The 20241-nt window shown below is 46.1% G+C and overlaps 1 protein-coding gene across 1 annotated transcript in view; it reads right to left on the reverse strand.

Annotated features, from left to right (window-relative positions):
- SLC12A1 (solute carrier family 12 member 1) overlaps positions 1 to 20241 on the reverse strand; it is a 436328-nt gene that overhangs the window by 337924 nt on the left and 78163 nt on the right. The window contains exons 3-4 of the mRNA XM_086958279.1: positions 5191 to 5316; positions 4977 to 5052 (exon numbers count right to left, since the gene is read on the reverse strand). Coding sequence (XP_086814405.1) covers positions 4977 to 5052; positions 5191 to 5316 — 202 coding nt within the window. The remainder of the gene's footprint in view (positions 1 to 4976; positions 5053 to 5190; positions 5317 to 20241) is intronic.

Raw genomic sequence — 20241 nt, forward strand, 5'->3', positions numbered from 1 at the left:
GGGAATGAAGTAATATTCCTTAATGAGCGCAATAAGTTACCAAATGGCCTTTAAAGAAACTAATTGCGCGCGAAGCCCTCGAGCGTGGCTTGGCAGTGTTAGCCCGCTGCCTTTTAATGGAACGGCATACCTGCGCGCGACCCTCTGGCTGTGAAATGCCGTTTGATACGCTTCATAAAGCTACCAGGCACCTTTTTGTCAGGTTTGGTGTTGACTCAAAATATGCATGTTAATTCTTAAAGGCCCGGAAACACAAACCTACTTTAAAAACAAGGAACAATTGTCTCCCAGCTTTATTGAGTATTAATGTGCTAAAATATTAGCATCAACAGGAAGTAACGAATCTGGTGAAATGAGGTGAATTCAAGCAACCCTCACGTGATGAAGCAGTAAAAGCGTTCAAAACTAAACTGAACACGTGGACAGCTCAGCAAGTGGATCAGTCCACAACGAGCAGAACATAGGGAAGAGATGGGTGGGCTCATGTACAAACAGTAGTGCATCTTTGTGGAGATTCAAAGACTGCAGGTTCAACTTGACACCAGCCTCAGCCTGACAGGGCGGCCATGACACTTCATGGAGTCTCAGGTATATTATCTCAATGCCCAGCGCACTATTCTTAATATGGTGGTGACACCCTTTCCTAAGAATCAAAATGTCAATCTATTTTGCGCTCCCTTAATTCATATAGCATATTTTACACTGCGCAAGATGTTCTTGGACACTAACTGGGCAGAATAAGAAAGCCATCCACCAAAGTATGCAAACGTTTACATCCCGAAGCTTGCCCAGTAAAGAAAGTACAAAAGGCTTTTACTGTGATCGTAGACACCAACCTAAAATAGTGCACTGTGCCCTGCAGTAGATGTGGAATTGGTGTCAGAGTTAGTACAATTTCCAGGGTGATGTTTTGATATGTCACACCAATCCCCAGTAGGAAGTAATGAAAAGAATGGATTTAATGGGAAGAAGAACTAGCCTTAATTTCCTCTAATGACCTGGAACATATTGTTGCAAAATACACTGCTACTTTCCTGGTTAGGTTAGGATTGGTGAGCCTCACCCCCACCCTGCAGTTATGCGGCCCAAAGTGAGAGGTGCCAGTCTGTAAAGCATCCAGCAATACACAAAAACAATGTTAACAATCATGTACATGTCATACAGAGAGATTTGTCTTGAACATCAGCTGACGGTTGTCGTAATCCAGTTCCCTGATGAAGAAGCATGCATTTGCACTTGCACTTTGTGTGTCTCATGGTTGTGAACTGTAACAATGATAGGCCTCACAGGTAGTCCGTAGAGAATAGTCTTTATTGTAAACCACATCTAATCACCTCAGCCTCCTTCCTCCAGCTCCACCAATCTCCCACTTTACATTTCCAAGTTTCTCCAATAGCAGCAAGTGGTAGGAACACTGGAGGAACGAAGGTTCCATCACATTGAGCTAACTAGGCTCATATTGTAAATGCAGAATACTACTCATCTCCCTCCTAATTCTAACATGGTTTACAGGTTATAAAAACAAACACATTACTGCATTTGACTTTCTAGATAGAAATACCTAAAACAGCTTGTAATGACTATTGAACACCATGCAATAAAACAAATACAGTCTACTCACTGGAGTAGTCTACTCAATGTTGACATCTAAACCCATTCACATCCATATAGAGGTTTGGTATGATGCCTTTCACTTCTCCAGTTATTGAAATCTGGACATAGTCACACAAGTATCCATGTTTGGTGCGATGCCTTACACCTCTCCTCTTGTTTACATCAGTCTCATTGTAACCATTCTGTTTGAAACCAACCACTTCCACACTTTCAATTTCTCCACATTTTGATACTCTTGCTACCTTATTGAGGTTCCACACCCTATGATCTTGAGCCTTGATAGCATTCTTAAAGACGTTAGCTACCTTCATGGGAGATAAAAACATGGACTTTGGAGCAGAAGACCCTTTACCTGGATATACAATTCTCACCATGTCCCCAACTTTTATTCTTGTCATTCTAAAAGCTCTGCGTACATCATATCTCTCTTTGTTGACACATATTTTCCTCAATTACATCTCATCTTTCTCTTTCTTACATTCTTCCACATGTACGCAATGAGGTGTTCTAATGGTTATCCAAGAAGGACAAACTGATCTACATACTTTCCTTTTCTGAAACAATTCAAATGAGGTTTTTCCTGTTATAGTGTGTGGGGTAGGTCTACAGTTTAGAATCTTTTAAAACATGTCTTTCTTCCAGCACATCTGATTAGCCAGTGCTTTCTGGATGGTTTCCTTCAATATGCAGCTGATTCTTTAAACCATTCCATTAGGTTCTGGGTGGTACCGTGCCGTCTTCTTATGTTTTATGCCCCTATCACCTAGAAACGTCTCCATGTCATTGGACACAAATTGGACCCCATTGTCTGACAACAACATGGAGGGGAAATCTTCTTGTCAAAAAATGTGTTCTAGGAACTTATTGATATCCCTAGTTCCTCTACAGTTATTGATCTCCACCTCAGGCCACCTTGAATACATAACAATTAGCACAATGACATATGTGTCCTTATCGGGCAACCTTTTGGGACCTAAAATATCTATGGCAACTTCCTCTCACAGTTCTTTGGGAAGCTTTCTCAGAAGCATTGGTTGTACTCTTGACTTCAATCCCTTATAACATTTTATATACTCCATGCACTCCCTCACTGTTCTTTCAGCAAGAAAGTCCATCCCAGGCCACCAGTACATCTGTCTCAACCTTTCTATTGTTTTTGAGATACCCGGATGGCTATCATGAGTAAATTCCACAAGATGCCCTCTTACGTTGCTAGAGAGAATTAGCCTGGTACCGCTTAATAATACACCATTCCGGTATGCCAGTTCTGACCTCACCCACCAATATGGTTTTAAAACTTCATTTTTCTTTGAGTAACACTTCCAGTTTCCTACAACTTCCTTAATCACAGACTACAATTTAATGTCTTTACCAAGCACTTCAATCCACTCATCTTCTATAATTACACTATCCCCGATCAGAGAAACAACAAAATCATCATCCTCATCAATTACATCTTCATCTTCTGAATCCTCTGTCACAATTCTTTTCACTAGATGCGAGCAGCAATCTGCAAGGTTATTCTTCACGCCTGGTACATAATCCACATTAAAACTAAACTTCTGAAGTGATACCACCCACTTCCTTATCCTGGATGAGATATTATCAATGCCTTTCTTCTCAAAGATCTCTTTAGGTGGTTTGTGATAGGTCTTGACTTAAAAATCGCATCCCCATACCAACTTCCTCAGTTTGTGGACTGCCCAGAATATAGCTCGGGCCTTTTTCTAAATCACATAATTTTGGAAATGGTCCTTTTTAGGATGCTTTCCCTTGAAGTTTTGCTTTTGTCACTCCTGGTATTTTGCTGGTCTATGTGCGATACTTAGGACTTTAAGCACCTTTGACACTGCCATTCAGTGCCAAAGTGTTGTGCTTGTCATATACATACTGGTGATTGGTGTATACATGATTGGCTTGCAAGTCCCTTGCCTAGGCGTAAGACATATACCTGGGGCATCTAACTCAAATGCTCCTTGTGGTCCGGCGGCAATGGTTCTGCCAGTCATGTAGGTAGCTCTTCAAACGTGCCACAGGTTTGCCCTAGCGGGGCCTGTGTGTACAGGTTACTGTTACTCAATTTGCCATTTAAAAAAGCTTCTTGCCAAGGTTCTGCATATCTCTCCCTACATCAGAGTACTCCCTCGGGCAGGGTGTGGTGTCAGGAAGAGGCAAGGCATGGGTGCGGGTGCCCCACATGAATTGGTAATGAATGGCACTGGATGGTGTGTTCAGTACGGTGGGGCCTGCTTCTCAAATTATTTAAACTGGGGGACCTGTGGAAAGGCTATTGAGCAATGTTTCCTATGTGCAGGAGAGTGGCAAATAGTGTTTGATATCGATGAGTTAGTAATGGTAACTCACCGTTCACACGAGTGGATTCAACATTACTAATGTGGAAATGTCACTTTGGGAAAATGGGCATTTCTGTGCCTGTCAGCCTGCCTGAAATCCACATCTGGGTGCTGAGGGGCAGCTAAATCTCTGCATTCTTGATAGAAGGCCATAAACTAGGGGCTCAATGTAAACTGCAAACCTCTAACTCTGATGAGCCTTGGGGGAGGAGATGCATTCTGCATAATGAAACCCCCCCCTTGCCGCCAATGTAACAATGATAGGCCTCACAGGCAGTTGATAGAGAATAGTCTTTATTGTAAGCCACATTTATTCACCTTAACCTCCTTCTTCCTGCTCCTCCATCCCTCCGTCCCCCTCCCACTTTCAAATATCAACATTCTTCCATACCAACACGTGGTAGAAATAATAGACTAACTAGGCTAATATTACAAATGAAGGATACTACAGAGTCCCTTTCCAAACAATGGCAAAGAAACAGGGTCCATGGAGGAATTCTAAATGATCCCAGTGCCCTAGTAGATATGCAAGTCATTCAATTAATTCACCTTACAAAAGCTGACTCTGAAGCCAGTTACAGGAAAGGTTATATTGTAACAAAGGGGGCTCTGGTCATTGCCAGGGGGAGGTAAACAAAACTCGCCATAAATAAAACAAATAAGATATGTTTATAGCTTTGAAACACTCTCTTGAACTATTTCAACTCATAATATTCAGTGGAAAGCAGACTTTATGGGAAGAAACACAGTTTAAGAAAAAAAATTCTTACTACTGTGCTCCCATGGCAACTCAAAAACATCTTAAAGAGGATTATTATCTTGGGACAAAAACAACATCAATTCCCTCTAAATTCCCTGTGAAGGTTTCTTCTCCTGGCAGTAGGCACTTGCTTATAAAGTTGTAATTAAGCTTCAACAGAGATCCATGCGAACAAAGTGCTTTTCAGTACAGTATGTGCATGCTAAGGCAGCTCACAATGAAACTTGAGATTGTGCTGTAGAGCCTACCTATTCCAGCCTGACCCACGATCCAAGACAGTCGAATGAAAAGCATCACACCCCAGATATTCAACATGCACCTCACCTGCGATTGAGGTAAAAGAAATATGACAAAAAACATTAGAACTCTGCTTCAACAATGACAATTCCTGATGCATGATGGTTTTTAATGATCTACTGGCCTGTTCATATCAAAGCTATGCAAGAATCGTTGTGAACTCACCAGCACACCCTTTATCCACCCAAATTTCACAAAGCCTCCTTTTTCCTCTTCTTCGATGATGTTCGCCTCCTCATCGGTTGGGAGCCCATCTCCATTGCCCACAGAGCCTGGACTCACTGCCACATTCTAAATTAAAAAGAAGAAAATACACACATCAAAATAGTGTTTTTGTTTAACCACACATGCACGTCCATTTTGATTAACATCTTTAGGCAGTGACAAAAATATTCAACCAGTCTTCGTTGCAAGAGCAATATACTGTTTGAAAAATGTATCCTTTCAATTACTTTATGTGACAGTCATGCTAAAGCCAACATTCCTGGCACAAATAAGAAGTGTTCTTATCTGGCATCCAGCACTGACAGAATATGAGTCCCTAGAGCAGGGGACTAGGACAAAATTATACAACTGTAGTTAAAGAATGCCAATACTCCATAAAGCATGCTTCACACATGACATTCTTCTTCAGACACCGACATGAGATCTAATGGCTCACATAACAAGCTCATCTTTTTCCTTCAATAGGCTTGAGGTCTTTAATTCACTTGCATTGCCAGCTGCCATTCCAATAGAACGGGCTGACTATAAAAAAAATAAGTTTTGATAAAATGTCAAGCACAATTATTGTCAGATTTTGGCCCTGGTCAATTTTCTGAATAAGTTCACGGGACATGTTAGGTGTGCAGAGATTTTTCTAATGAAATGAAATGAAATAAGGTATTTATAGAGCGCACGGTGGCCAAACGGCTTCCTGGCGCTGAGAGCTCTACTGAACAGAACAGACAGGGCCGAGGAAGTTAGCAGGGGTAGGCCTGGGCAAACAAGAATGTTTTGAGCGCTTTACGGAAGTGTGAAAAGATGGGAATAGAACGCATGGAGAGAGGGAGAGAGTTCCAGAACCGGGGGGCAAGGACAGAGAATCTGGTTCCACCAGTGCGGGATTTACGAAAGCGGGGAACAGTGAGGAGGGCAGAGGTAGATGAACGGAGGGTACGGGCAGGGGTGTGAGTGGAGATCAAAGAATTGATGAACGCCGGAGCAGAGCGATCAACAGCCCGAAAGACTAGACACCCTAGTTTAAACAGGGATCTCTGTAGAGCGGGTAGCCAGTGGAGAGATTTGAGGACGGGAGTGATATGGTGAGTTTTGGGAAAATGAAAAATAAGTCGGGCAGCCTGATTTTGGATTGCTTGGAGACGATGGGTTTCGTAGGCAGGAATACCCACGAACAAGCTGTTTCCATAATCAAGGCGGGAAGTGATGAGGGCCGAAATGATAATTTTGAGGGAATCAAGGGAAAAAAAACGGGAAATTTTACGAATAAGACGGAGGGAAAGAAAGCAGGAAGACACTACAGAACTGACCTGGCCGTGCATTGACAGGTCATGGCTGACCTTAATGCCCAGCGTTTTGACGGAAGGAACAGAGGTAGGAGGGGGACCAAAAATAGGGGGCCAGAAAGCAGAGGACCAGGGGCTGGATGAGCCACCCATCAAGACAAGCTCAGTCTTGTCTGGATTGAGCTTGAGGTGATTGGCGCTCATCCACCCAGAAACGAAAACCAGAGTGGAACGAAAAAAAGATAAGGAGTGAGAAGAGGAAGAAAGATCAAAGATGAGCTGGAGGTCATCTGCGTAGTTGTACACAGAGACCCCTAGATCGAGAAGAGAAACAATAAGGGGGCGAATATAAAGATTGAAAAGAAGAGGGGAGAGAGAGGAACCTTGGGGAACCCCACAGAACACCGGGAGGGGGGAGGCAGAGAAACCAGAGAGGTAAACAGCTTGTGAGCATCCTGAAAGAAAGGACGTGATCCAGGAGAGAGCGGAGCCTCGGATGCCCGCTGCGCTGACACGGTCAAGAAGAATGGTATGATCGACCGCGTCAAACGCAGCGGATAAATCCAGGAGAACCAAAGCTTGAGGGGAGTTGGTGTCAGCCTTGGCTTTCAACTCATCGATAACCGCAAGCACCACTGACTCGGTCGAGTGGCCCGAGCGGAAGCCTGCTTGGTGGGAAGCAAGGAGATGGTTCTGCTCAATATAAGAGGAAAGACAGGAGGTGGCATAGCTTTCGAGGATTTTAGCAAGATAGGGAAGAAGAGAAATAGGTCTGAAATTAGAAGGGAGGGAAGAATCAAGACCAGGTTTTTTGAGGATGGGAAAAACAATCGCAGATTTAAATGAGGAGGGGACCAAGCCAGTTGAAAGGGAAGCATTAAGAAAGGAAAGAGGAGTAGTGGGGCAAGAGGTAAAGAGAGTTCTCAGCACGCGGGCAGGGGCACAATCGGCAGGGGAGCCAGACTTGATTTTGGTAAGTAAAGCTAGAAAGGAGTCCAAAGAAATAGGTGGAAAGGAAGCAAAGGAAGAATTAGACACAGGAAGGGCAGGATGAAGGAGAGGGAAAGGAGTGGTAGGAATGTTGGATTTAATTTTAGCGATCTTCTCAATAAAGAAGTCGTTTAAAGAAGAACAGAGGGCCTGGGAAGGGATAAGCTTGGGGCAGACACGATCAGAGGTGGCCAGATTAGTGACCAAGGAAAAGATCTCTTTAGATTTATTAGCAGATAATGGTACCTGCTCAGAGAAATACTTGGTCTTGGACACAAGGATAGCTTTCTTATAATCATTAAGGAGGCATTTATATTTGGCCTTGAGATCGGGGCAATAACTGCGGCGCCAAAGACGCTCAGAGCGTCTAAGTTCTAGTTTAAGGACCTTGAGTTCAGAGTTGAACCATCTATGGGCCTCGTGAGGGCGAATAGACTTGACTATTTTAAGAGGGGCAACTAGATCACAACCAGAAGATAACCAATTGCTGACTACGACGGCCTGAAGATCGAGAGGAAGGCCGTTGAGGTCAGGAAGAGAGGATGCCAAGGAGAGGGAAAGGGAAGGGAGGTCCACGCGGTTCCAGCTGCGTGCAAAGATGTTCTTGGGGCGAGAGGATTTGTGAAGGAAACCGAGATTAACAGTGAAGAAGATAAGAGAGTGGTCAGACCAGGTGCAAGGAAGGATGCTAGGGGGAGAGACAATGTCCTGAGATGACCAGACTTGGTCCAAAGTATGACCAAGGTTATGGGTGGGAGGAGAAACGTGAGACAGGAGGTTAAGACACGAGAGGGTGGCCGTGAAGTCCTTGGACGCCAGGTCCTCCCTGGGGTCACCAGGCCAGTAATTGAAGTCTCCCAGCAGGAGAACCGAGGAGTTGTTAACTACTAGGGTAGCAAGGAGTTCCTGCAGGGAGGCCACAAACAAAGGCATATTCAGGGGGGGGCGGTACACAAGGACAACTGTCAGAGGGGCGGGAAGATTAGTGGAACGGGCAACCAAAAAATCCACTCCAGCTATGGAAGATTGAGGGAGAAGCTGGAATTGGAGACTGGCCCGAACAATCATGGCAACACCGCCTCCGATCCTACCGTCAGGGCGATCAGCCCGGAGGGCGTAGTAGGAATCGGGGAGGATGGCCAGGATGTCAGGGAGTGAAGCCTCCGAGAACCAAGTTTCTGTTAAAAACAGAATGTCAGGGGAATCGGAGGTAAGGAGGTTAAATAATTGCAGTTGATGCTTGCCTGCCGAGCGAGTGTTAAGGAGGCAGGCAGAGGCAATGTGAGAAGGAGAAGGTGTGGTGGTAGAAAGCGTAGGATCCTGAGAAGGCAAGGAAGAGATAGCTCGCGGGGAAGTGGCACGGTTAGGATGGGGGGCATAGATACCTAGGGAAGTGAGATGCTGCGTGAGGGAATGGGGAAGGGGCACATCAGCAGAGCAGGAGAGAAGTTGCGCAGAGGAGTATGCGAGTGAAGAGGCAGGGGCTGTGGCCCCTGGTCCTGGCCCGTCGCGGACGGGCGCAGACGGGCTTAACTTAGGCGCAACTTCGGCGCGCCTTCGTCGCGCCCGCTGCGCTGGTCCGCTGCGCGGCCGGGAAAGGAGAGCCATAAAGTAGGCCGCCGGAAGTAGTAGGGGCGTGGCAGGGGGTGGAGGGACAGAGGAGCTGCCCCACCAACCACAGAGCAGCCCAAGATGGTGGCCACGCCCATCCCCGCCCCAGTGACCTGCCCGTCAGAGGGGGGAGAACGATCAGCGTGGGGCGCTCTGGCAGCGGGAGCCAGGGAGATGAAGGGGTGCGCGATGTCCAGAGCGCAGCCCCAGAGCAGGAGAAGGTAAAGTTTAAAAAAAGTCTTAGCAGTTTAAAACACGAAGTTGCGCCACACCAGGTAGCGCTGTTGCTCCCGGCGAAGCCTCGGGAGATCTGGTCGTCAATGAAAGCTGGGGCGGGACTCAACCAGTCCGAAAGAAATTGCCAGGGGGGGAGGGACAGAGGAGCTGCCCCACCAACCACAGAGCAGCCCAAGATGGTGGCCACGCCCGTCCCCGCCCCAGTGACCTGCCCGTCAGAGGGGGGAGAACGATCAGCGTGGGGCGCTCTGGCAGCGGGAGCCAAGGAGAATAAGGGGTGCGCGATGTCCAGAGCGCAGCCCCAGACCAGGAGAAGGTAAAGTTTTAAAAAAGTCTTAGCAGTTTAAAACACGAAGTTGCGCCACACCAGGTAGCGTTGTTGCTCCCGGCGAAGCCTCGGGAGATCTGGTCGTCAATGAAAGCTGGGGCGGGACTCAGCCAGTCTGAAAGAAATTGCCAGGGGGGAGGGACATAGGAGCTGCCCCACCAACCACAGAGCAGCCCAAGATGGTGGCCACGCCCGTCCCCGCCCCAGTGACCTGCCCGTCAGAGCGGGGAGAACGATCAGCGTGGGGCGCTCTGGCAGCGGGAGCCAAGGAGATGAAGGGGTGCGCGATGTCCAGAGCGCAGCCCTAGAGCAGGAGAAGGTAAAGTTTTAAAAAAAGTCTTAGCAGTTTAAAACACGAAGTTGCGCCACACCAGGTAGCGTTGTTGCTCCCGGCGAAGCCTCGGGAGATCTGGTCATCAATGAAAGCTGGGGCGGGACTCAGCCAGTCCGAAAGAAATTGCCTGGGGGGGGGAGGGACAGAGGAGCTGCCCCACCAACCACAGAGCAGCCCAAGATGGTGGCCACGCCCGTCCCCGCCCCAGTGACCTGCCCGTCAGAGGGGGGAGAACGATCAGCGTGGGGCGCTCTGGCAGCGGGAGCCAAGGAGATGAAGGGGTGCGCGATGTCCAGAGCGCAGCCCCAGAGCAGGAGAAGGTAAAGTTTAAAAAAAGTCTTAGCAGTTTAAAACACGAAGTTGCGCCACACCAGGTAGCGTTGTGGCTCCCGGCGAAGCCTCGGGAGATCTGGTCGTCAATGAAAGCTGGGGCGGGACTCAGCCAGTCCGAAAGAAATTGCCAGGGGGGGAGGGACAGAGGAGCTGCCCCACCAACCACAGAGCAGCCCAAGATGGTGGCCACCCCCGTCCCCGCCCCAATGACCTGCCCGTCAGAGGGGGGAGAACGATCAGCGTGGGGCGCTCTGGCAGCGGGAGCCAAGCAGATGAAGGGGTGCATCATAAATTATTTTTCATACACTTTTTGATCAATGAACGAATGTCAATTTACATCTTTACATAGATTGAGAGAGGTTTACATCAGTTGGGACAGCTTTAAATCTATCCTGGGATCATGGTCTCTTATGGCTTTACATAGCTTGAAAGAGAAATGTACATAGATGGAGGAAGCTTTACGTACGTTGGGAAAACATGACTTAGTTTAGGGGAGGTTTGTCTAGGTTGTAAAAACCTTTCATGGGTTGCAATTATCTGCATTATCTGAAAAAGACCGAGAGAGAGAGAGAGCAGTGCCAGGGACCATAGAGTTAAACATGGAGGCAAGGGGAGGGCAGGTTTCCGGAGCCCAAACACAAGATCTGCATAACACAGAGCTACGGTGACTTGCCAGGCTGCCGAAAGTCTACAAATGTGGTGTTAAACCTCAAGGATCTTACTGAGGACAGTAGAAATAGAGGGGCACCGTTAGCACTGCTGTAGACCCCTGGCTAGGACTCAGACTATGGGTGCACTAAGGGAGAGAGGCCCAATGCTAAGATGAGGCTGTGCTGTGACAGAGTTGAGCAGATCGATGGGGGAATTGCTAGAGTAGTGATGAGGCATTAGTGAACCTTGATGATAACAAAGTTGGATAACCAATGATTACCATGGAGGTGGAGAGCAGGGCCAGTGAAGGTTGCGATATTAGTTGAAGTTTCTGTACCAGGAACCCCAGACAAGCAGTGAGGATTATGAGGAGGCCCTGCCCATGACTGCTTCTGCTTCTGAGTGTTGCCGTGGTGGTTGTGTGTGTGAGCCGAGGAGACACAAGGAATGCCAACTGAAAGGAGGGAAGCTCAGGCGTCATCCAAGTTGGAGCCCAACAGACGGGGGCAAAGGCCATGCTGGACCTGGTCCGGAGGTGAGTGAGGACTGCTTAGGGAGGGTACATTATTGACGTCCTCAGCTTAGGCCTGGTGTCCTCTTATCAGTTCCTGCCTTGTCCACCTGTGCTCCAGTTCCTACCACAGATTAGACATGAGAAATCAGAAGCCAAATGAGTAGGTCCTGCAGTGGAAAAATGCCATAGATGACTGCATGAATGCAGAGATTGCTGTGTTCCAGGCTCAGGGTTGTCCCAGAAACACAAGAGAATATGGCTGCGATGGGCAGACTACAGGGGCATAGACTTACCCTAACTCGCCAAGCCGGACCCTTGAAAGACTCTATCCCTTGGAAGCGACTGGTTTCTTTACAATTGAAAGCACCATCTGACCACTTCCGAGCACATATTCATCAATTCGCTTATAATTTGGTGGGGTTGGAAACGAACTGAACAATGTTGTTATTGTTACGTTTGAGGGTTACACAGCAAACACAAACAGATGATCAAGGTAGTATGTATATTTATCGCAATGTATCCTCCTGGACATGTCTCGGGCTATGCCATGTAAAATCAATAAAATATGTTGTTTAAAAAAATGAGTAGGTCCTTCTAACTGGTGTAGTGAACTGAGCTCATGGAGATCTCTATGGATGGGGCCATCTATGCACCAAGTTGAGAACAGTGAAGCAGCTCTCAGTGACCCGATTGCTGGGTGGCGTTGTATGGCCAGGAACCAAAGAGCCCTGCTGCCCATTTTCTGTCATCCTATGCAGCAAGAAGTACAGCCTGAGAATTGCTATACCTGGGTGCTGAGTTAGTTTGCATTCCCCACTCTCTTTACTACTTGAAACTCTCTGCACTAAGCCTCTCTGAAACTCAGTGATGTAGCAAAGGCTGGATAAAAAGTCAAACGCATAGAAGAGTTCCTGTTCCTGCTAAGCCACCCTGATCCTGGAATAGGCATAACTGCTTTCAGAGGTGGGAGTACTGATGGTCTTTGGCTGTCTTAGCAGGACCGAATTCCTGAATATTAATCAGATATTGCCTTTGAAAGGGCCACACATGCTGGAAGAGTGAGGCTTGGGGCCCTTACACTCTGGCATTTGGCCATTGGCTTGCAATAAGCTTGAAAAGGTGAAGCTGAAGAAGCATGACGGGCCCTTATAGAAGGCAGATGTGATAGTCTGTTAGAGGTATTCAGAAGGAATAAAAAAGGCTCTAATAGAGAAAATGAAAGGTGTGGTATGGGGGGGTGGGGGGGGGGGGGGGGGGGGGGGGGTTGCCGCCGAGCTCTATGCCAGGGCCGGTTTTCGGCCGATTTTGTTACAGGGCGGATAGTTGAAAAAACAGCCCTGTAACAAAAACGGCCCCCAGGGGCCCCAAATGGTCCCCCACCAATCTAGAGCTTATATTGGCGTGTTCGCCTTGCTACAAAATAGTTCATAAACCTAGAATAAGCGGGAGGGGTAGAGGGGTCGGGGTTATTTTTAAAGATACCTGGAACCTAACTGTAAAAGATATTGATGCAATAGAGGGGATTGAAATGTTGGGATTCGGGATAAAAGATCGCAATGGTTATGTATTGACTGGGATTGTATGTTACAGACCTCCAGGGGCTATAGTTCGCAACAAGTACCGTCAGTGATTGAAACCATTAGTAATATGGCGGCTACGCTCACCAGACTACTGGTGTTGGGTGATTTCAACCTGTGGCGCAATGGAAGTCTTGACTCCAACCTTATTAACCTGCTCCAATCATGTGAAGGTTTTGACTTATATCAGCTAGTTGATGAACCAACACATAAGGTAGGTCACATGCTTGATCTGATATTTGCAGATAATACTTGGTTGAGAGTCCTGGATATTTTATCCATGGAATGGACCGACCATTTTCTGATTAAGTTCCAGGTCTCCGACCTACATTTTTGTGATTCAAATGTCAGAGAAACCAGGAACTACCTTAGCAGGAATTGGAAGTCCCTCTTAAAAAAATGTCACACCGTTCCGGTGTTTGCTCTTTAAGAATGTTTTAAGGCTAATAGGCAGTTGGAGGAGAAATATGGATCTTTGTGCACAGAGATTATCTCAACTCTGGATCGGATTGCCCCGGTAAAGAACCATAAGAAAGTGGGTAGACCTTCGGCACCCTGGTTCAATGATATATTGAATAAACTTTAGTGTAAGCAGGCAGAAAGGAGATGGAGAAGGACGTATGAAGGGAAAGATAAAATCGCCTGGAAAGCGTTAATTATCAGTTATAAGAAGGAAATAATCATTGCAAACTCAGAGTATTTTTCCAGGACTATTTTAAATGCGCCGAATGCACCAGGAGCATTTTTAATATTTTGAATAATCTGTCTAGACCTGAGTGCGCTAAGAATCAGACGCCTTCAACTCAGGAGTTGTGTGACAATTTGGCAAAGTATTTCAATGAAAAAATTAAAAATATAATTGATGGCCTTGGAGGGGCTTTGTTACAAGATGAGGTTATGGTGGGAGGTGAAGAGAGTCCTGCGGACCACCTTAACTGATTTTGAGATACCATTCGAGGAGGAGTTTTGTAAAACGGCTTTGGGCATCTCTTCAGGGTCACCTTTGGACCCTTTACCGCATAAGGTGTGAAAGGAGATGGGAGCAGAATTATTCCCTACTCTCCGCCGTATTTGTAACCAATCTCTTCTAAATGGAACAGTACCAACAGGATGGAAACAGGCTTTGATGACTCTGCTATTAAAAAAGACAACTTTGGGCCCAGGCTTCCCTAAAAATTACAGGCCGATCTCCCTGTTAGCCTATCCCGCCAAAATTGAAGAACTCCTGGCTAGTTGTGCGCTCTCTAAGTACCTGGAAAGTAACGTAATCTTAGAGGATGTGCAATTTGGGTTCTGTCCAGCCCATGGTACGGAGACGGCCTTAGTGACGGTGATGGACGAGCTTCGTATGCGTGCAGACAGAGGTCAAGCGGTAATCTTAATCCTGCTTGACCTGTCTGCTGCATTTGACACGGTCAATCACGCCACTCTTATGAAAAGACTTAAAGAGGTAGGAATAGCAGGTACGGCTTTGAGCTGGTTCCACTCTTTCCTTTCTAATAGGAAACAGGCAGTGGCGCTCCCCCCCCCCCCTATCAGTCGGTTTTTACGGACATTTTGCATGGCGTCCCGCAGGGTTTTGCGCTTAGCCCTATACTTTTCAATGTTTATATGAAACCTCTAATTACTGTTATAAGGTTACACAATATTAACAATGTGAATTATGCAAACGATACCCAATTGATTCTCTTCTTAAAGGGAGAACAGTCCACAATGCTGGAAGTGTTTCATGAGTGTCTCCGAGATACTGCCCAATGGCTGAAGGAAAACTCGCTCCAGTTTAACTCAGAGAAAACTGAGATTCCAGTGGGGAAGAACCCCACAGGGCTTCCCCTGAACTTTTGGTCATTAGCATCAGCTAGTCCAGTGTTGCCGGTTGAGAAGGTCCGTAATTTGGGCGTTATGTTCAATAGTAAGCTGACTCTTGAAGCACAGGTCAGAAACACGGTGGGGAGCTGTTTTGCCATTATTAGAGCCCTTTGTAAAATTCTCCCACTGCTACCAATGCATGCACGAGCACTCATAGTGAAATGCACCATTGTAAGCAGATTGGATAATTGTAACACTTTATTGCTTGAGTCCCCGAGATATTTATTGGATAGGCTCCAGAGGATTCAAGCGATAGCAGCGAAACTTGCCTTGGGGAAATCAAGGCGTGCTTCTACTTCTTTGACCCTAGCTGAGTTTCACTGGCTTCCGATAGCCCAGAGAGTCCAGTTTAAATTCTTGTGTATTGTTTTTAAAGCTCTGCATGGACTTGGGCCGTCACTGCTGAGAATGAAATTTGCATGGTATGTTCCGGGGCGGAGCCTCCGCTCCTCTTCAGCACGTCTGGTAAAGGTGCCTAGGTACAAAACAATAAAATTAGGCGGTAGGGCCTTTGGCACTGCAGCTGCCGACTGTGGAATAGGCTCCCTCTGGAGCTGAGACAAATGGAGGACCTCCTCCTTTTTAGGAAGAGATTAAAAACTTGGCTCTTTCCTAGTCCATAATTGATCATTTTGCGTCTCCTGGAACATAAGTCTGATCGTCACACTGTTTGGAACATAAGTCTGATTGTCACAGTTTTGGTTTCAGCGCCAGGATGCCTGTTAGATGACAGAGCGCTCTAAAAATATCATAAATAAATAAACATTGAATAAGTCCACAGAGTGGGGTCTAGGAGGCTTTGCCCAAATCGAAGACTACAGGATGTTCTTGCAAAGATTACTTAATTTCCATAGAAAATACTAAAACGAAATGTGCTTTTAAAAATAAGGGAGCTCAAACTTATCACAGATGTTTTGAATAAGTAATCTATTAGGTTTAGGTGTACATTTCTTCATGGTATTACCTTTGACATGGACCTCACTTTGGAGGAGAAGGGTCTATAAGTGTTGCAGGCTAATGAAGATAGGGAATCAATTGGCTTATCAATATCTTGCAAGGCTCTCTGAAGATCCAAGTAGTCTTCAAATATCAAAAGGACAAAGACATGTGAGGAACAGATGAACAAAATCACTTAATGAGGTCACAGGGGGGAATATCAGTGTTGAACCCTAGGGTATGCACACCCTATTCCGGGTACCATGGACCCATATGGACTCTAACCATTATTTTCTCTCAATCATAAGCATTTTGAGCTAAAAAACTATGTACATGAGGTTCCTCCTAAGAGGATACTAGTTAATCGAGTCCCAATAATACTTACTTGAAGTCTAATGTATTGTATCCCAGTGTTTTAGATATATCTTTAAAAAGAATCAATACAGATATGTTTTAAAAAAATCATTAGATTAAAAAAAATAATCTTAGCCAGATTGCTAGTTCAGGATGATGTATGTGTGAATGAGCACATTCATTGCATTAAAACACGCTCTGACCTGAAGTAGCAATCAGCTTCTGATTAAAACCCCTTTTAAACTGCATATGATTTTCTAGAAAATTACAAGCCTCTGCACACCTAGAGAGCGAGTGTTGTAACTAATAAGTGATCTATGCATATATACACAGGTAGACTGAGGTTTCCAGGCTGCACATTCTCTCAGAAGCTGCTTTATATGAACAGCTCACTTATAGACTCAAATCATCTACACTTACTGTAATTTCAAAGGGAGAATGCCTGCATTTTGTAGCATAGCTGAAGACTTCCAAAGGCAGAGTTTCACCATTAAGCAGCATTTACTGTTGCATAATGAGCACCTAGTCTTCTGGCTTGTGTGCAATTGCTGATCTGTGTTTTGTTAGATGAAAATGTCACTCCAGTTTCTTCTGTCCCATGACCTCTGCTGAGAGCTCTGATTTCACATGATTTCCTATTAATTTGTGAATATGACTTGGGTTGTATACCAGTGTGTAATCACTCGCTTATTGAAACATGCAGTTGCAGACGAAAGTAGATGTGGTAAGCCTATTTAGTGTGCAGTTAAGCGTTTATGTGTATGTTAGACTTCACCCTTTTTCCAGGTTAATCCCCAAACCTTTTACCCTCTATTTTCTTACCCTATTTTTGTTGTCTATAGGATTTGGGGCACTTTACCACTGCTGATCAGTGCTAAATTGCATATGCTCTCTATGTAAATTGTGATTAAGATTGGTTATCCATGATTGGCATATTTGATTTACTGGAAGCCTCTGCTAAAGTGCACCTAGTGAGCCAGGCTAGTAAATACAAAGCTACTAGTGGGCTTACAGCACTGTTTGTGCCACCCACATGAGTAGACCTGTACATGTGTCTCAGATCTACCACTGTAGTGTCTGCGCACATAGTTTTAAACTGCCATGCTGCCTTGGCAAGTACACCCACTTGCCAGGCCCAAATCGTCACTCGACTTACATGTAAACCATCCTTAAAGTAGGCCCAACTTACCCCCATGGGCAGGTGTACTGTATGAGAAAGGTAGGACATGTACTGGTGTGTGTGACATGTCCTGATGGTGAAATACTGAGTATTTATTTCTTCACTATTGAAAAGCTATCTGTCACATAGGATAACATGGGAGTTGCTTTTTAACATCTTACAAGTTTAACTTTCCAATATGGAAAATGGAGTTTAGGTTCTCTGAACTCAGAATTAATAACACACCTTTTGGTAAAGGTCGTTTTTAACTTGTGTCTTTGAAAATTTCACTTTCAGAAAGTGGGCGTTTTCTTGCTTTATCATTCAGTGTGTCTCTGACTGTTTGTGTATTCAGTGCCTGGGTTTGGATTGACAGAAGCTGGGGATGTGCATTCAATCTAGACAGTCACAAGGGGGGTTGAGATGTGTCCTTGCCTTGCCTGGGTGACTCATCGTTGGCCTAAATAGACCTGGTATGCATTTAGAGTGGTGGGAGGAGTTTTGCTCACACCTGAATAGGCTGTGTCTCCTAATCACAGTGCTGTCTCTGCCACCTGTGGTCATGCTTTACCAGGGAGGACAGGACTAGTTTGGACTGGGTTAAGAGACTCTTGCCACAAAGAGAACAATTACAAAATAGGACATAACTATTGGACCTAAAGCCCCAGGACTTTAGATCACTTCAAGAAACAAAAGGACCCTGCCAAGAAGAAGAGCGGAAGTACTGTGTAAGGAGTTGGCCTGCAGTAACTGCTTCTTTTTGTGGTGGAGGAAAAGGACTGAGTCTTTTTGCCCTACTGTGGTATCCTGTTTGGGAAGAATCTGCAAGGGCTTGTACGAGCTTGCCTCCTGTTGGAAGTCTCAGGGAGATAAAATACTTAAGGGAAGCTCCTTCCTGGATCTAAAAGGACCCTGCCTGGAAGGATAGCTGGAGAACTGTGTGAGGAGCACTGGTCCTGATGTGTGTGGGGTGGGATGGCCTGCTGTTGCTGCTCCTAGCTGGAGCAGGCAATGGACTGGAATAATCTTCCTTTGTAAATAAAAAAGTGCATGGTGAGCGGTTTCTTTTTTTTTTTCAAACTGTTATTTTTTTTTGTTCATAACATCGGCGAGACAAGCAGCATGTACATATTCATAGGTTACAGTAAATATGAATTTATCACAATATAAGTCTTCATATTCCCCTAGCTCTCCCACGCTGTTTAAATTATAAGTCAAATGTCGCCCTCCCCACCTCCCTAGTCTTCTCCTGAATCCTCTTCAGAACTATCCACATCAGATTCAGGTATAGGGTTACAAATGTCCCCTCTATAATTGTTCCAGGCCGCCCATAGTTTGGTCCATTTCCGGGGGCACCTCCTGTTTATGTAGACAGTCCTCTTAGTTAGCATATTGACGTCCATGTCCCTACACCAAGCCGCCAATGATGGCAATTCCACAGCCCCCCATTTCTGCGCTATGTTCCGTTTAGCTACCATGAGGCCCAATGTCACCCATGTTTGTCCGTGTCTTGATAAGTCATTAGGTTCCCTTATGTTGAGAAGGCAGCAACGTGGTTCAGGCAACAAGGAGACACTCACAGTCTATTTGCGAACACTTTGGCCAGTACTTTTGCTTCCGCATTGAGTAGCGAGATGAAGCGATAGGAAAGACACTCAGACGGTGGCTTCCCGGGCTTCGGAATAGCTACGATCGTGGCGGTCCTCTGATCTAAAGGCAGTTGCCCTCTATCCAGGCTGTCACTGAACATATTAAGTAAGTGCGGACAGAGAGTGTCCACCAGAAGTTTGTAGAGCTCTATCGGGATCCCGTTGGGTCCCAGCGCTTTACCCGACTGCAGTGATCTGATCGCAGCTCGTAATTCCTCTATCGTGAGATCCGCCTTGAGCTCCAACGAAGCTTCCGGCGTGAGCCCCGTCATTGCTATGTCTTTTAGAAAGGCCGCTGCCCCAGCCTATGAGGTGTTCGAGGAAGAAGTGTATATTGCCCGGAAATGCCCAGCTAGTGTCTGCACTATGCCCCTCAGGTCAGATGTGAGATGGCCCTCAGCAGTTCGCAATTGCGCTATAGTCCTGTTGCCACGCTTCCGCCTATCTAGCCAGGCCAACAACTTTCCTGCTTTGTCTCCTACCTCATAGATTTTGTGTCTGGTCGCCGTAAGGCCTGTTGTCGTTTCTTGCCTGAGGTGTTCCCTGTACTGTTGTTGTTTTAAACGCAGGGTGTGTGCAGAGGCGGTGTTAAGTCAGTCATATGCTCAGTGTCTGCTGTTTTCAACTCCTGTTCTAAGGCAGTGAGGTCCTGCTGCTTTTAGCGCTTGTGGCCCGTGATGGAGGCTATTGCTTGTCCCCTGAGGTCTGTCTTGTAGGCTTCCCACAGAACAGCCTGGGAGTCAAAAGAGGCTCGGTTCTCTGTAAAGAAATATTTGGTGGCCCTACGGAGTTCCTTACGTATCCGCGGGACCTGCAAGTAGCCTGGATAAATAGGGTAAAGCCTCTTACGGGAAGTGTGATGTGAGGAGTAGATTAACACAAAAGGTGCATGGTCCGATATTCCCCTGGGCCCAATATCAATGTTTTCTATATGTTGTAGACTGGTTTCTGAGGTCAGGAAATAATCTATCCTCGACAAACTATTGTGCACGGTGGAGTGAAATGTGTACTGTCTTGCTACTGGATGTGTATGCCGCCAAACGTCCACCAGCCCCAACGTTTCTGTGAAGCTCTGTAGTCTGGAGACCCCTGGCGTTGTTATTCTTACTGGGTGCCGGTCTATGCTGGCATCCATTGTGGCATTGAAATCTCCCCCAATTAGAAGGTCC

The sequence above is a fragment of the Lissotriton vulgaris genome, chromosome 2_1 (assembly GCF_964263255.1).
Source record: "Lissotriton vulgaris chromosome 2_1, aLisVul1.2, whole genome shotgun sequence".
NCBI classification, from domain to species: Eukaryota; Metazoa; Chordata; class Amphibia; order Caudata; family Salamandridae; genus Lissotriton; species Lissotriton vulgaris.